The sequence below is a fragment of the Salmo salar genome, chromosome ssa25, assembly GCF_905237065.1.
Source record: "Salmo salar chromosome ssa25, Ssal_v3.1, whole genome shotgun sequence".
NCBI classification, from domain to species: domain Eukaryota; kingdom Metazoa; phylum Chordata; class Actinopteri; order Salmoniformes; family Salmonidae; genus Salmo; species Salmo salar.
In genome coordinates this window covers 11,262,804-11,280,679 of record NC_059466.1, presented here as the reverse complement: position 1 = coordinate 11,280,679, position 17,876 = coordinate 11,262,804, and the positions used below count along the sequence as shown (strand labels likewise).

Here is a 17,876-nt window from a genome sequence, read left to right as displayed (position 1 = left end):
GTGGCAACAGTTTGGGGAATGCCCTTTCCTGCTTCAGTATGCCAATGCCCACGTGCACAAAGCGACGTCCATGCAGAAATGGTTTGTCAAGATCGGTGTGGATGAACTTGACTGGCCTGCACAGAGCCCTGACCTCAACCCTTTCGATCACCTTTGGGATGAATTGGAACGCCGACTGTGAGCCAGGCCTAATCGCCCAACATCAGTGCCCGACCTCACTAATGCTCTTGTGGCTAAATGAAAGCAACTCCCCGCAGCAATGTTCCAACATCTAGTGGAAAGCCTTCCCAGAAGAGTGGAGGCTGTTATAGTAGCAAAGGGAGAACCAACTGCATATTAATGCCCATAATTTTGGAATGAGATGTTCGACGAGAAGGTGTCCACATACTTCTGGTCATGTAGTGTATCTCGGGCTGTGAACAGTAAGAGAAAGAGATGCTGCACTGGCATTAACTGCCATTGTATGCTATTGTGTCATTGTGCTGTCTTCGTAGAAGAGGATGAGGAGAGTCAGAGGGATGGGGATGAAGCTGTGTCAAAAGTAGGATCTTTCTGGATCAGAGGATGAAAAATAGTGATTTGGAGATGCTGTCAGGGGATGTGAGCTAGACTGCATTATGGCAGTCACTGCCTCTGCACAGTCGGCTCCCATTCATAAACATTGAATTCATAACTGTGAATTATATAACATGTTTGTTATTAAGTGTTACAAATGTCATGGATTTCATTTCATTTTCAACATTTCTGTTACGGTATGTCTGTCAACAATGCGTCATAATATAGGAGTCCGATTTTTCTCCCTTCTAACCTAGATTCTTGTTGAGGGTAGATTGTAACGCCGCTGGAGTCTTTTGAAGACCAAATTAGCCACAAATCCCCTTTCATCTGAAGCATTACTGCAAGTTTCTTTGAAGATGACTCTTAGGGGGAACGTTGGGGAGGGTTGTCAGTGTGGATGGGATGCCTCTCTCCTTTTAATTGTGGCCCTGCGAGTTAACTAAGATGATGTTTTCATCTCTGTATCCAATGTCTGGGTTATTGGTGCTCTTGTTGTTGTTTTTAAATCCTTTAGGGGTTCACGTTTTGCTCGTTCAGCAAATGGAAGGCGGCTTGCAGATTATGTAAACCACACTGAGAGAATTGAAAACTCTTCAGATACAGTGCAAAGTATTCAGACCTCTTGACTTTTTCCACATTTTGTTACATTACAGCCTTATTCTAAAATGGATGAAATAGTTGTTTTCCCTTATCAATCTACACACAATACCCCATAATGACAAAGCAAAAACAGGTTTTTAGAAATGTTTGCACAAGTATTCAGACCCTTTACTCAGTACTTTGTTGAAGCACCTTTGGCAGCGATTACAGCCTCGATTCTTCTTGGGTATGACGCTACAAACTTGGCACACCTGTATTTGGGGGTTTCTCTCATTCTTCTCTGCAGATCCACTCAAGCTCTTTCAGGTTAGATGGGGAGCGTCGCTGCACAGCTATTTTCAGGTGTCTCTAGAGATGTTTGATCGGGTTCAAGTCCAGGCTTTGGTTGGGCCACTCAAGGACATTCAGAGACTTGTCCCAAAGCCACTCCTGCATTGTCTTGGCTGTGTGCTTAGGGTCGTTGTCCTGTTGGAAGGTGAACCTTCGCCCCAGTCTGAGGTCCCGAGTGCTCTGGAGCAGGTTTTCATCAAGGATCTCTCTGTACTTTGCTACGTTCATCTTTCCCTCCATCCTGACTACTCTACCAGTCCCTGATGCTGAAAAACATCCCCACAGCATGATGCTGCCACCATGCTTCACTGTTGGGATGGTGTCAGGTTTTCTCCAGAAGTGACACTTAGCATTCAGGCCAAAGAGTTCAATCTTGGTTTCATCAGACCAGAGAATCTTGTTTCTCGTGGTCTGAGAATCATTTGGTTACCTTTTGGCAAACTCCAAGTAGGCTGTCGTGCCTTTTACTGAGGAGTGGCTTCCGCCTGGCCACTCTACCATAAAGGCCTGATTGGAGTGCTGCAAATATGGTTGTCCTTCTGGAAGGTTCTCCCATCTCCACAGAGGAACTCTGGAGCTCTGTCATATTTACCATCAGGTTCTCGGTCACGTCCTTGACCAAGGCCTTTCTCCCCCGATTGCTCAGTTTGGCCAGGCGGTCAGCTCTAAGAAGACTCTTGGTGGTTCCAAACTTCTTCCATTTAAGAATGATGGAGGCCACTGTGTTCATGGGGACCTTCAATGCTGCATAAATGTTTTGGTACCCTTCCCCAGATCTGTGCCTCGACACCATCCTGTCTCGGAGCTCAACGGACAATTCCTTCGACCTCATGGCTTGTGGGACCTTATATAGACAGGTGTGTACCTTTCCAAATCGTGTCCAATCAATTTATTTTACCATAGGTGGACTTCAATGAAGTTGTAGAAACATCTCAAGGATAATCAATGGAAACAGCATGCACCTGAGCTCAATTTCGAGTCTACTAGCAAAGGGTCTGAATACTTATGTAAATATGGTATTTCTGTTTTCTATTTTCTATAAATTTGCAAAAATAAATGTCACTTTTTTACACTTTGTTATTGTGTGATGAAGGATTTTTTAAATTTTAAATCCATTTTAGAATAAGGCTGAAACGTAACAAAATGTGGAAAATGTCAAGGGGTCTAAATACTTTCCGAATGCACTATGCGTGGAATATGATCATTCCAGATTATAAAAATGACACAGTGAGCTTCCAGTAAAGAGGAAGGTAAATTCCATGCTTGTGTGCAACCAAACAGACCTGTCCTGCTTTTCCATAATGGGGCTCGTGTTACAGGTACTATGCCAGTGTTTTTGGTATTTCTATTGACAGACAGGTATAAGATAGTACACATAACACTGTCTGTACCCAGACAAGAAAAGCACGATACCTTTGTTCGGTTGCACGCAGACAAGGACTACCTTTTTATTTACCGGAAGTCTGATGACATCATAAGATTCACCACAGTGAAGAACTGTCATGAATAGACAGGGCCAACACCTCACTGAGAGACACCTGATAAAACAGTTTCTACTGACTTGTTCCGTTTATTTTATTTTACCCTTATTTTACCAGGTAAGTTGACTGAGAACACATTCTCATTTACAGCAACGACCTGGGGAATAGTTTCACGGGAGAGGAGGGGGGATGAATGAGCCAATTGTAAGCTGGGGATGATTAGATGGCCGTGATGGTATGAGGGCCAGATTTGTAATTTAGCCAGGACATCGGGGTTAACACCCCTACTCTTACGATAAGTGCAATGGGATCTTTAATGACCTTAGAGTCAGGACACCCCCGTTTAACGTCCCATCCGAAAGACGGCACCCTACACAGGGCCGTTGCTGACAGGACATCTCTGTCACAGATTGGATGCAACCATGTCTTGGTTTCAGGAAGTTTACAGAAGATAGGATGTGGTTTATATGGAGTAACACATGCAGATTGCGGGAACGTTCTGTGAACCCGTTTTGCTTCGATAGCTGTACGGTATGGTGCCCTGTGTAAAGGTGTCGACGATTCAGGCTAATTCAACTCGTTTCTGAACAGACACTCCTCCTAGTCTTCGGTTTAATTAATGACTTTTAATTAATACTTCCACCTATGGGACTTTCCACACTGTACGTGTCTTTAAATGTAGGCTTACAGGTCTGTACTAAGAACCTGTTTTGCTGCGTTTTAGACACCACACATCAGGACAGGTAGTCATTAGAAAACTATTATTAGATAAGGTCTATACAAGAAAGTATATGAACACCACCTCTTCTTTCTCCCTCTTCCTCCACGCCTCTCCCTATACTGACCGAGGTGCAGACCGGTCTGCTTGTCTAGCTGCCTGCCAAGCTAGGCCACCATTGATCCTCAACAGAAAACATCTCTGAGGATTTTACCGCTCACATGCTCCAGCCGTCGGCCTACTCTAATACCTATATTCCACACGCTGTTGTGAACCCTGGCTCAGTTAGAAATCGGTTCAAGTCATTGGGATACCGCACGGAGGTGAAGAAAATCTTTCAATGAATTGTTGGGGAAATCTCCGCTTTTCGTCTTTTGGGCGTTCTGTAGCTGAGACTGGGAAATTGACTCGAGGTCATTCCACAGGTTTCCATTGTGTGAGACTGTGGCTCTGTATCACACAACTTAATCACTGTTGGTGACAGGGAAATATTATACTCTGTTCACGCCTTGCGATAATAACCGACGCAAACATTTTAGACAGACAGTTTAACTGGTGCAGTGGTATCCGAGCATAACAATGTCCAAAAAGTCATGAAACCACATTTATATGGGTCACCAACATTTAGAAATGTATTTCATTTCATGTTAAGGAGTCATGATACAAGCCTGATGACTGTCCAACTCCAATATCTTCTTGCGAAATATTTCCCTCGGTTTTAATCCCTCTTTGTGGTATGGAGGGAGTATTCCTAGTGGTTGTTTCCAATGTAAATAGAAGGCGTGTGATAGAACATGCAGATTCTGCATCAGAACTAGGTAACAGTGAGACAGCAGGGTGAGGAATGAGAATATGATCCCTCTGTCAGTGCAGCCATTAATCTGGCGAGATGGGAAATGAAGGCGCTTAAGAGGACCATGGCTGCGGCCCAAATGGTTCCTATGTAGTGCACTAATTTTGGGCATCCCTGTGGGCCCTGATCAAAAGTAGTGCAATATATAGGGTGCCATTTGGGACATATGCCATGTGTACACAGTGCAGGGCCTAATGAGAGAGAGACTTTTTCCAGCGCATGCCTGCTGTTGTCATCAAGTCTAAGTGTGACGCGCTGCTCCCCAAAGTCCTTTTCAGCAGGCAGTCATCTGTGCCATTTATTTCTCGCGTTTTTGGGGGGGTTTTTGTCACCATTCCTTTTTTTTTTTTTTTTTCTTCACTATTCCTCTTCAGTTTCTGGAGGCGAAAGAAACGCACACCTGTTTAGGCGAGGTGCTGACTAACGGAGTAAAACACTTGAAAAAGAAAAGCCGCACACTCTAGGAGCTCAGATTCAATCATTTAATAACCCAATAACCAACGTTTCCACAGACAAAGCTGTCTTCATCAGGGTATTTCTACCAACTGAGCTACAGAGGACTACCCCCCCCCCCCCTCTCGCTTTCTCGCTGCCCTGTTATTGACTGTTTCCTCAGGGAGAGATTGTGGCTGGGGCTCTGATATGGCTCTGGGTTGCCGAGTTGTTCTACTTCACAATATCTAACTACAGGCTTGGTCCACATGATTCTCCTCAAGGCCACTTCCCTGTAATGAGTCATCTAGCACAAAAGGCAGCTAGTCAGCAGCCCCACACGCTACACTTTACTCTCAATGTGTGCATCCCAAATGGCAACCTGTTCTCTTTATAGTGCACTACACTAGGGCTCTGGTCAAAAATAGTGCACTATATAGGGAATAGGGTGCCATTTGGGTTCCAAACAATGAAGACCGCTTTGGAATGAATGGAGCATGACATCAATAGAGGCTGTTGGAACTCATGAACTGTTAACCCTTTGGATTAAACCTATTAGTATTAGACAGATGCCACTGTCTGCCCCAATAACTGCTTTCCAGTTGCTCCATAATCCATACATTCCACATTTTCTATTAACATATTTCAGGATTTAGGATTTCATGCTTCATTTCACAGCTTCACTCAACACCTATAATACAATTTTCGGATACATTCTATGCAAACTAAGTTGCACGATAAGCAGGACTGAGATTCTTCTAGTACAGGGCCCGAACATGTAGTCCACTGTTATTATGGATAGCACTGTCATACTTTCCCACATTGCCTCAAATAGATGGGAAATGAAGTCTAGGTCAGTCCAGTGAGAGGGAAAGAGTGAGAGAGAAATAGCAAAGTGAGAGAGAGACCATGTTTAGGAGAGAAGCGGGATATTTGCGTTATCCTCCCTCTTTTGTTTGCCACAATAGGGCTGACCGTAGCAGCAAATATCTCCCTAGCCTGCTGATAACAACATGGACACTGTCAGCTTTTTACTGCAGACTTGTGAGTTGTTTGACCTGGCTGGCCTGGTCAACAGAGGCCCTCCCCCCACAGCACAAACATATCCCCCCCCCCCCCCCCTTTCATCTCAATGGCTTGGCCAAATGTTTCCTTTAGTATCGAGCTATTTTTGATCCCAATGGACGGGGCAGCTGCTTTTAATATTTACTAATACTAACGATACTTCAGTTGTTTCCAGTGGTAAGGAAATGTTTTGAAATGGTGTGGTGCTAGCCGAATTAGACACATACCTTTTTTTGTTTTTCGTTGCAACATGTTTTGGGACGTTAGACGCTACTGAACACCCGGAGTTAGTCACTGTTTGTTGACGTGCGCTCAAATACAGAGCCAGCGAAATTCATTGAACTCTATTGCGTTTGAAACTGCGGCTGGCGCATTGTGAGAACGAAGAGGAGACGCGCCAAGGTTAAGACCGAACAACCTTGGGAGGTGCTTTTGGCTTCGTTAGGCCTGCGTATAGTGGTGGACCAGGATGAGCCAAGGAAATGATTCAGGAGCTTTTGCTCTAATCACTCTGGCCCTAGTCTGGATCTAGCTAGCTCTGGTCCAGAGCGTGAGGACATTGCTCTGTTTCAGTCCATGTATCCTTCCACAGAGGAATTTTGTTTCTATGTAAGGATACATGGACCGTAACAGAGTGCAGAACCCAAACGTCCTCACACTCTGGACCACATCTAGTCTGAATCCAGCAACACATACATACATCCTCAACAAGACACAAGGTGGTTAACCGGTTAGTAGTAATAATAGTGGAAACTAGTCCTCATTATTAGCCATTATGAAAAACAACCGTTCAGTCTTTTTATTGGCTTAAAATAAACATCAATGATTAACAGTGCAAATGGTGTAACTATTAGCTAACGCACTGCAATATACACTTTACCAACAGGTCCTATTTGTAGAAATAAAAGGGAGACTGTTGTGAATCTTAGGCACCTCATAAATGATCCTTTTGGAGCTGAGAAAACACACTCTGTGACTTGTATTCCTGTACAGTACTATCCTACATTGAGCAATGTCGGTATACAAATGACTTGCGTTCCTACATAGTATTTAAACGCCACTTTTTAAATGTGTACGTGACACTGCAACAAGATTTCCCCACGGGGACAATAAAGTCAGTAGTAGTTGTAGTATTACACTGGCCAATGTTGATAACTGGGTTGACCGCGTTCATGCAGTATGCCATTCAGCAATGTTGACAAACGCACGACTGTGTTTGTTCACCCAATGTTTTTGGGAAGTAATGGGTTAAAAAAAAAGAATAGCGTTTTGTTAGTATACCTCAGTTGACAAGGGACATCATTCTAGTTGGTACAGTATGCTGACACGAGACCGAAGGGTCTGCCTCCAAAATGGCACCCAATTTCCTATAGGCCCTGGCTAAAAGTAATGCGCTAGATAGGGAATAGGGTGCCATTTGGGACGCACCCAGGGCCAAGGGGAAATGTCTGAACTGAAGCTCATGCTGCGTACTTAGGTACTCTAAAGGTGTGTGTCTGGCAGAATGTCGGCCAGGGTGAATTCTGAAGTCTAAAATGCTGTTTTTCTCCTCTCTTTCCAGAGAACTACTCGGTCAGCGGGCCCGAAGGAGCAAAGACCGAGTCGGTGGCCAACCTGCAGTCTCAGGCCTCCCTGAGCTCCATCCAGTCCAGCTCTCCGGGACCGAAGCGCCCGGGCAACACCCTCAAGAAGTGGCTGACCAGCCCCGTGCGTCGCCTCAGCCACGGCAGCAGCGTCAAGAAGTTCCCCAGCAAGCACAAGAAGAGGGACGGCCGCAAGAGCATCGACCTGGGGCCGCCTGAGAGCTCCCTGCACGACGGGAGCGTAGACGAGGTAATGAGCGTCCTGACTCCTCTCCACCGCGTCTCTCTCCTCTCTATCGCATCTCTCGCTGTCTCTCTATCGCTCGCCTTCTCTCGCAGGGGGAGAGTGTAGACGAGGTCATTAGCGTCTCCTTGTCTCTGCCGCATCTCTCTCTCTCTCTCCCTTTCGCTCTCCTCTCCACCATGTCTCTGTAACATACAGTAATTGGTTTCTAAATGTCCATCACAGTTCTTTGAATCACAAATTGCCCCTTTAAAGGTCACATGTTGTGGGAATACACTGCATCTGGGGGAGTTGTGGTTCTTTCAGGCTCTTTTCGTTTAACAAAGGGTTTTAAGTGAATGGATCATATTTAGAAGTACAGTTCAGGCAATGGTTTGGAAGAGATCTTTCCAAACCATTGTGATGATTCCCCTTCAGATCAGTTTTTTTGAACCTCTCTTGAACCTTACTTCACGTGCAAGCAAGGTTGATAACTACAGTGATTGCGTATCTGCAGCATTCCCCCCAAAAAAGAAAATCCTCCCATCGATAGAGGAGCAATTTCCCAAGGCTAAAGTATAAGCTGTTATCTTATGACATATCTACATCCTATTCCCTATATACTGCACTACTTTTGACCAGACCCCTATGGGCCCTCAGCAAAAAAAGAAACGTCCTCATACTGTCAACTACGTTTATTTTCAGCTAACTTAACATGTGTAAATATTTATATGAACATAACAAGATTCAACAACTGAGACATAAACTGAACATGTGACTAACAGAAATGGAATAATGTGTCCCTGAACAAAGGGGGGGTCAAAATCAAAAGTAACAGTCAGTATCTGGTGTGGCCACCAGCTGAATTAAGTACTGCAGTGCATCTCCTCCTCATGGACTGCACCAGATTTGCCGGTTCTTGCTGTGAGATATTACCCCACTCTTCCACCAAGGCACCTGCAAGTTCGCAGACATTTCTGGGGGGAACGGCCCTAGCCCTCACCCTCCGATCCAACAGGTCCCAGACTGGCTCAATGGGATTGAGATCCGAGCTCTTCGCTGGCCATGGCAGAACACTGACATTCCTGTCTGGCAGGAAATCACGCACAGAACGAGCAGTATGGCTGGTGGCATTGTCATGTCAGGATGAGCCTGCAGGAAGGGTACCACATGAGGGAGGAGGATGTCTTCCCTGTAACGCACAGCGATGGGATTGCCTGCAATGACAACAAACTCAGTCCGATGATGCTGTGACACACCGCCCCAGACCATGACGGACCCTCCACCTCCAAATCGATCCCGCTCCAGAGTACAGGCCTCAATGTAACGCTCATTCCTTCGATGATAAAACCGTGACTCGTCAGTGAACAGCACTTTTTGCCGGTCCTGTCTGGTCCAGCGATGGTGGATTTGTGCCCATCACCGTTGTTGCCGGTGATGTCTGGTGAGGACCTGCATTACAACAGGCCTACAAGCCCTCAGTCCAGCCTCTCTCAGCCTATTGTGGACAGTCTGAGCACTGATGGAGGGATTGTACGTTCCTGGTGTAACTTGGGCAGTTGTTGTTGACATCCTGTACCTGTCACGCAGGTGTGATGTTCGGATGTACCGATCCTGTGCAGGTGTTGCTACACATGGTCTGCCACTGCGAGGACGATCAGCTGTCCATCCTGTCTCCCTGTAGCACTGTCTTAGGCGTCTCACAGTACAGACATTGCAATTTATTGCCCTGGCCACATCTGCAGTCCTGATGCCTCCTTGCAGCATGCCTAAGGCACGTTCACGCAGATGAGCAGGGACCCTGGGACTCTTTCTTTTGGTGTTTTTCAGAGTCAGTAGAAAGGCCTCTTTAGTGTCCTAAGTTTTCATAACTGTGACCTTACAGCCTACCGTCTGTAAGCTGTTAGTGTCTTAACGAACGTTCCACAGGTGCATGTTCATTAATTGTTTATGGTTCATTGAACAAGCATGGGAAACAGTGTTTAAACCCTTTACAATGAAGATCTATTTGGATTTTTACGAATAGTCTTTGAAAGATAGGTTCCTGAAAAAGAGACGTTTCATTTTTTGCTGAGTTTACTATTATTGGGACAAAGCCCCAATAACAAAGGGATCATTCTGCAGGGTGCAATTCTGGTTTCATCACAAGTCATGAACTATTGGCATCCTTCTGAATCATTTTCAGTATCAACTAATTTCAAGCAAATTTGAGTAATTACAAGCATCTCTGTGCATGAGGAAAAGTAGAGAGAATTTCTTTTAGTGCAGGTAGTCTATTTCTTACTTCTCATTTGGTTGATGGATAGCAGAGCAATATTGTGCTGTACTTTAGCAACTGCTGCATGTAAATGTTTTAGATGCCAACCAAAAGGATATGCCGTGCCTCCCGAGTGGCGCAGCGTTCTAAGGCACTGCATCGCAGTGTTTGAGACGTCACTACCGACCCGGGTTCGATCCTGGGCTGTGTTGCCAACCGGCCGCGACTGGTAGACCCATGAGGCAGCGGACAATTGGCCCAGCGTCGTCCGGGTTAGGAGAGGGTTTGGACGGCCGGAATGTCCTTGTCCCATCGTGCTCTAACGACTCCTGTGGCGGGCAGGGCGCATGCACGCTGACATGGTCGCCAGCTGTACGGTGTTTCCGCCCACCCCTTGGTGTGGCTGGCTTCCGGGTTAAGCGAGCAGTTTGTCAAGAAGCAGTGCGGCTTGGCAGGGTCTTGTTTCGGAGGATGCATGGCTCTCGACCTTCACCTCTCCCGAGTCCATACGGGAGTTGCAGCGATGGAACAAGACTGTAACTACCAATTGGATACCACAAAATTGGAGAGAAAAAGGGGTAAAGAAAAAATGGTTATGCCGCTACAGTATAATTTCACAGTAACAGAAAAGTAGATTCCTTGTTCTCATTCCTAGCACAGCCCCATGATAAAAATGCTAAAGGAATAGTCACAGAAGTATTCCACATGATTTGGTCCCACATCAGTGGGACTGTGATTAGAACGGCACCCTATTCCCTATATAGTGCACTAAGTCTGGTCAAAAGTTGTGCCCTACACAGGGAATAGGGTGCCATTTGGGACGCAAGCCCAGGCCTGCGGTGACTTTCTGGCTGGTGCCTGTGTGGCACCCAGTGTGATGTTGAGACAAAGAGAGGCACTGTGATGGAGCAGGACACCCCCGTGAACTCCGGGACAATGACCCACATTAACCCCTCCTGCTCCACCCGGACTTTACCATCTCTACCCTTCTCTCCCTACAGAGGGGCAGGAAGGAGCGCACCCTGTCCAAGTCCTCCTCTGGAATGCAGAGCGGAGGAGAGGAGGAGCCCGAGGACGACTCTCACACTCCCCTGCCGCCCCCCATGGAGATCATCAAGGACCCCTCATCCCAGGAGGAGAAGGTATGGCATGGCACCCCCACACTATGACACTGTATTACCTCTTCAGCCCCTTTAAGTCTACTAGCTCACTCTGTTGGAGCTACTTCTTGGATGCGTCCAAAATGGCACCCTATTCACTACATAGTGGAATACTTTTGACCTGGGTCCAAAGGGCACTGTAGGGTGATAGTGTGCTATTTGGGACACAGCCTTCACTTAGCCTTCCCTTCGGTTAATGGACGTCTTCCCTTCGGTTAGTGGACGTCTTCCCTTCAGGTTAACGACCTTATTGATCTCAAACATCTGCTATGTCACTCAGCACAGGCTCATAAGATGTGTCCACCTGCAGCCCCCTCCACTTCCCTTCCTCTGCTGCCTATGTGTACTATGCAACACCATGCCACTAACTACCAGATGTGTCTGCAGCTGAATCCGTGTCTGCTGAATGGGAAGCATTATGTGTGCTGGCTTGGTTTACAGCTGGAAGAGCTGCTTCCCTGTGTGTGACTGACTAACTAACACACTGTTGCACTTTCACTCTCTCACTTGGCTCTATATACAAGAGCCCACCCCACTTCTTTGTCCCAAATGGCACCCTATGGGTCCTGGTCAAAAGTATTGCCCTACAATGTAGGGTGTCATTTGGGATGTACACTTTGACACTAAAATGTGCCAGGCCTACTATTAACTGATGTAGCTTGTGTATAATTCCAATAGCACCTCACGTAGCTCCTCTAAAGCTTGTCTTTTGTAGCTGGGTCCAGACTAAGCGCTTATCTAATAACTACCTTTGTCTCTCTGTCTCTATTGCCGCTCTCCTCCTCTTCCTCATCCTCCCTGCTGCTAACACGCCCTACCTCCCTCTCTCCTTCCCTTCTTCCTAAACTGTGCCTTGCAGTCCTCCGCATTGCTTGCTGCGCGTCAGGGCTCTGCCGATGTCCCCAGCGCTGCAGAGCTGGTCAGTGCAATAGAAAAGTTGGTCCAAACTAAGCTGGTAAGTTCGGAAGGTGAAGAAATACAAAACGGCATTGAGCAATTGCCATTTCTGCACACTCACTTTGCACACTAAGTCGGTGACAATCTACGCACTAACGCTCTCGTCCGCTTGACGTCATCCACACGTTCTAACTTCCGCTTTTCAAACCTCACTAACCATGTCACGTTGACTGGGTGCTGCATGTTCATGTTATCATGCAGGACAGTTTGCAAATATCTTCCTTTCTGAATGTGGATGATAGAACACCGTTTGAGTCCCAAACGGCACCCTATTCCCTATTTAGCGCCCTACTTTTGATAAGGCTCGTAGCGCACTGGACAGGGAATAGGGTGCCATTTGGGACACGGGCAGTCTTGCCACATACAGATCAGATAAGTAGTGTGACGTCAGGTGGCAGATGATGTGATAAGGTTCCAAGCGTCTGCTGCACAGTAGCTTCCTTTATGAATGCTCTTCATTTGGCAATGTTTTGATTAACTCCCCTTCTGTTTACAACTCTCTTTCAGCTTTGTACATGTGGAGTCATTTCCGAAAGAGTACAATACAGTCGAACGGAGTGTTTATTTGGCTATGGCAGCTCATTGGTTAAGCAGAGGGTGATCTCTTCTCCATCAGCTCCCTTTCCCTGTGTCACAGCAGTGGGTTGTATGACTATGACTTCTGACCCCTTGGCTTCATATCCTGTCTCTCTCCTTTGTTAGAATCTGGAGCCAGGTGCCTACCCCAGCTTCACCACTTTGACCCCTCCGGAACAGACCAGCCCAGCCCTGCCCAGGAACCCTGAAATGGATCAGAAGGCCAAAGCTCTGCGCGGACGCATGTAAGAGACATGTAGCTTAGCCACACACTAATGGATCTGATGTCGCCTTCCTGTCCTCTGTTTGGTTACATGTGTAACACTCAGAAGGACACCTAGCAGGTCTAGTGTTTAACCTACTCTGTTTATATTGGTTTATTTTTTAACCACTCAGAAAACAAGTTCCCTCATAGGAACAATAAAGCTATTATATTCTTCCCTTGACGTTGGTTCATCCTGCTGAGAAATGCTGCCTCCTGTGTGTATTCGGATCACTAAGCACACATGTCCTTTTCCTCAGGTTTGTCCTCAATGAGCTGGTGCAGACCGAGAAGGACTATGTCAAGGACTTGGGGATTGTAGTGGAGGTGAGTTGACAAGAATCTCGTCCTGGGGGGGGGCTATTCAGCCTCAATAGTGGGGAAGGAGCATGAGAGAGAGGCATGTCCTAGTAGCAGTGGAAAATGTGACCAGTCACTGCTCTAGTTTGACAATTCAGAAATCTCTCAGTCTTTGTCCCAAATGGCACCCCATTCCCTATTTAGTGCACTACGTTTGACCAGTGCACTGCTGTATGTAGGGGATAGTGTGCTTTTATGGACGCATCCCAAGTGTTGGACTAGCAGCGGGGCAATGTCCTTGTTGTCGTTCTATTTGCCTTGTGTCATTTGGTATTTCTGTCAATGTCACAGAGAGGCTCCCCGATTTGTGACTGGATTTACATTCACAATTCCTCAGAAAACATAATTTGATTATTGGGTTGGGTTTTAGATTACATATTGAGATAAGTGCATAGGGGTTTTCTCACATCCAGGGTTGAGTACCAAATGACACCCTATTCCCTATATTGTGTACTAAATAGAAAATATGGTGCCATTTGGGATGCAGTCCATGAGTTCAACCATATTTAGTCATCCTATTCTCTTTTTCCACTGCGTGCTAGTCTTACAATGCTGATCAATATCTGACTCATGTTTCCTGTCTTATCGAGTCCATGACCTTAATTCGGTCTGTTTTTTTTTCTCTTTAAGGGGTTCATGAAGACGATCGAGGATAAGGGAGTCCCTGACGATATGAAAGGGAAAGACAAAATAGTTTTTGGGAATATTCACCAGATCTACGACTGGCACAAAGAGTAAGTCTTGTCTCCTGACTTGTTTGAGTCCCAAATGGTTCCCCATGTAGTGCACTACTTTTAACCATATCCCGATGGGCCCTGGTCAACAGTAGTGCACTATATAGGGAATAGGGTGCCATTTGGGACATACACTATGTATATTTGTAATATTGGGGAGAATTTCACACGTTGACCAGCCTCCCATAACTGGATTGTTTTATCATTTAGTCTAGAAGACCAAACCAGGTCACTCCTCATGTGGTTTAGCACTATTTTGGCTTTCCTCGTTGCCCTACAGAGTGACTGAGAGAATGTTTCCTCCCACAGTTTTTTTGTCGGTGAGCTGGAGAAATGTCTTGAAGACAACGAGCACCTTCCCGAGCTTTTCATTAAACATGTACGTGAGTGGGGTCCCCTTTGCCGTTCGGATGTTGTTCAATATGTTTGATTGTACATGATAATGGCCCTGGTAGAACTTCAAGTTAGACACATTTAACAACCATAGGTGACTTATGTAGGTCAAAAATGATTATTAAGAAGAAGTGGAAGAGAAATCAGAGGAAAGATCATTTTCACATTTTCAACCGTTTGACCTGAAAAATAAATGAGAGGAAAGATAATTTTTGCATTTTCAACCGTTTGACCTGAAAAATAAATGAGGAAAGATGCTAGTATTATTTTTCTTTTATACAGGAGAGGCGACTACACATGTATGTGGTTTACTGCCAGAACAAGCCCAAGTCTGAATTCATTGTCGCCGAGTACGACACATTCTTCGAGGTGAGCCGTACAACACTTTTGAGAATTCTTGAGTAGTCTGAGAACAGCTTTGTGTAATATTTTCTTTGCGTTTATAAATATGCCTAATGCTAATTGCATATAATTCTACTTTAGGGCGTACAGCAAGAGGTCAGCTCAAGACTTGGCATAAGTGACTTTCTCATAAAGCCAATTCAGAGAATTACCAAGTATCAGCTGCTTCTAAAGGTAAGACTACGACGCTAAATTCCTGGCATACAAGTAATCCCTGAAAGACATGCCCTTCGATATAATTACCTGAAACTAATGGAGGTTTTTCTCAATGCCCTATTGATTACACACAACCTTCTTTTTCTTTCTTCAGGACTTCTTAAAGTATAGTTCCAAAGCAGGACTAGATTGCCAAGAGATGGAGGTAACAGAAGCAATTTGCGATTACAACTATACTGTATGTGTTGTTGTCTATAGGTTGCCAAAATTCCAGTAACTTTCCCAAAATACCTCGTTTACCAGAGGGAAAAACCAGGCAATCCTCCTGATTCCGGGAATCTTTCAACCAGGAAGTCCCTGGAATTTTGTAACCCTATTTGATGTTTTATGTATCCATCATCACTTCTGTATCAATGTCAATGCTCACACCATTCTCAATGTGTTTTACAGAAAGCAGTTGGTTTAATGTCCCAGGTCCCCAAGCTGTGCAATGACATGATGAATCTTGGCAGACTCCAAGGCTATGAGGTGCTGTACATTTCATGTCATTTCATTTAGCCAGGATATTCCACTCAGTAACAACCACCACTGTTTTCCAGGGAGTCGAACAAAAGCATGCGCAGGAAATAGGAAACAAATAGCGCCGCAGATCAAGAGTGTGGTATAATTACATTTGTTATGGCATACATGTACAGGATTTTAGTACCAGGATCAGCTATGATTTTTAGGATTGTTTCAACCCATGCTCAGTTTGTGAAAAATGTTGAATGACTCATGAAGCCGTGTTACTGGACTATTTAACTCCAGCAGGTCATGACTTAGTCTGTTTGTTCTTCCACAGGCGTAGTAAAAATCACTTTGATGACACTCAGACTACATGAAATCTCTGACCTCTAAATTAAGCAAGGATTTGCCTAGCCTGCTGTAACAGTGGCGAGATCAAAGCACTGTGTTTGCCAATGGCCTGGATGGCATCGTATTCCCTATATAGTGCACTACTTTTGACCAGAGACCTATTAGGCCCTAGTCAAAAGTATTGCACTAAATATGCATTAGGGTTCCATTTGAGACGCAACCCTGGTCTTAGATCCAGTACAAGGGTCTGCTGTTAGCTTTATGACCTGGTGAGAAGAGAAGGGGCTGTTAGACTGGGTAATGCTGTTGTGTTGACAGACAGACTGGGGCATGGCTGACTCTGCTTTATTCTCCAGCGTTGATAGATGTTGAGTCGTAACTGATCCTGTGTGTGTGTGCGCGCGCGCTCCCCCCCCAGGGTAAGCTGACCAGCCAGGGTAAACTGCTGCAGCAGGAGACGTTCTTTGTAACGGAACAGGACACGGGCGTTTTGTCGCGCAGCAAGGAGCGCAGGGTCTTCCTCTTTGAGCAGATCGTCATCTTCAGCGAGCTCCTCCGCAAGGGCTCGTCCACCCCGGGCTACCAGTTCAAGAAGAGCATCAAGGCAAGTCATGTCAAAACAACAGTGAATGCTATTGGGACATCATAGACCAGAAACTTTTAGGCAATTTCCTGCTGTTGCATTCAATCAATCAACCAAACTAAATTGTCCCCAGAGACATTTTGGTTTGAAAGCAGGGTTGGAGAACATTATAAAATACAGAGTCCATAGAAAAGACCACACACACAGCGTTGTTGATTAATTGAGCAGTGTTGAGTTAGCGTTCTTGTGTTTCATTGTGACAGGTGAGCTACCTGGGCTTGGAGGAGCATGTGGACAACGACCCGTGTAAGTTTGTGCTGTCGTGTCGAGGCTCGGCCGAGCGCTTCACCCTGCAGGCGGCCAACCTGGACATCAAGCAGGTGTGGGTCCAACATGTCAGCCAGGTCCTGGATGCCCAGAGCAACTTCCTGTCTGGTGAGAGAACTTCCTGTCTGACATACGCCTCTAACTTCATTAGCTTAATCTAGGGTTGCAAGATTCCGGTAAATTTCCCAAGATCCCCAGAAGTTTTTCCAGAAATCCTAGTAGGAGGATTCCGGATTCCATGCTTACTCGCTCATGATTCAGAAAGTCTTCCAATTAAGATTCCTGGAAAACCTGGGAAATGTGAGAAAGTTCCCTGAATTTTGCAACCCCAGCGTTATTGTCAGTAGTTGGATCAAAACCCATTTAGTCATAACTACAGCCTCAACACTAGAGTAATACTATTTTCACCTATTTTCACACTATTTTCACCTATTTTCACACTTTTCACTATTTTCACACTATTTTCACTATTTTCACCTCTATCATGGTCCTCATTCGTCAAACACAGAATACGCACATGTGGCTTTTCATTTATTGATTGTGTGTAACATTGGGACTATCACCACAGCCCTGCAGTCTCCCATTGAGTACCACAAGGAGAAGGGTTGTTCCCAATCCCTCACCAGAAACCCGTCGGGCAGTCGGCCTCCCAGTTCCAACAGCAGGCCCCTCTCCTCCTCCTCTGTGGGGGCAGAGAAGCCCCCCCTGGCAGGACCGGGAAGGACCCCAACTCCTCTCAAACTATCTACCTCCAACGGCAGCTCCTGCTTTGACCCCATGAAACACAGCGAACGCTATGACTCCACTAAGGTGAGTCCGGTCTGTTGTCTGCCCTAGTTTCACATTTCAACAGGAGATGTTGAAACTTTGTTGACTTTGAACTTGCAGACAAGAAGTACTGAAGTTAAGGAATTGAGTTAATGTATGTAATGACTCATGTTATTTGAATGTGCATATCCATGTTGATTTCCCCTGTCATAATACAATCTTCCTTCATCTCCCACCCCATCC

At 45.6% G+C, this 17,876-nt stretch overlaps 1 protein-coding gene across 5 annotated transcripts in view; it reads left to right on the top strand.

The window, feature by feature from the left end:
* Positions 1-17,876, top strand: part of LOC106586158 (kalirin) — a 261,879-nt gene that overhangs the window by 231,741 nt on the left and 12,262 nt on the right. For 4 of the 5 annotated variants that reach the window (XM_014173062.2, XM_014173061.2, XM_014173063.2 and 1 more), the window contains 14 exons: positions 7,599-7,870; positions 11,102-11,242; positions 12,120-12,215; positions 12,920-13,038; positions 13,316-13,382; positions 14,046-14,149; positions 14,459-14,528; positions 14,825-14,911; positions 15,026-15,118; positions 15,255-15,305; positions 15,551-15,628; positions 16,374-16,559; positions 16,802-16,973; positions 17,434-17,675. In XM_014173062.2, coding sequence (XP_014028537.1) covers positions 7,599-7,870; positions 11,102-11,242; positions 12,120-12,215; positions 12,920-13,038; positions 13,316-13,382; positions 14,046-14,149; positions 14,459-14,528; positions 14,825-14,911; positions 15,026-15,118; positions 15,255-15,305; positions 15,551-15,628; positions 16,374-16,559; positions 16,802-16,973; positions 17,434-17,675 — 1,778 coding nt within the window. The remainder of the gene's footprint in view (positions 1-7,598; positions 7,871-11,101; positions 11,243-12,119; positions 12,216-12,919; positions 13,039-13,315; positions 13,383-14,045; positions 14,150-14,458; positions 14,529-14,824; positions 14,912-15,025; positions 15,119-15,254; positions 15,306-15,550; positions 15,629-16,373; positions 16,560-16,801; positions 16,974-17,433; positions 17,676-17,876) is intronic. The other variant, XM_014173066.2, reaches the window with a different exon arrangement.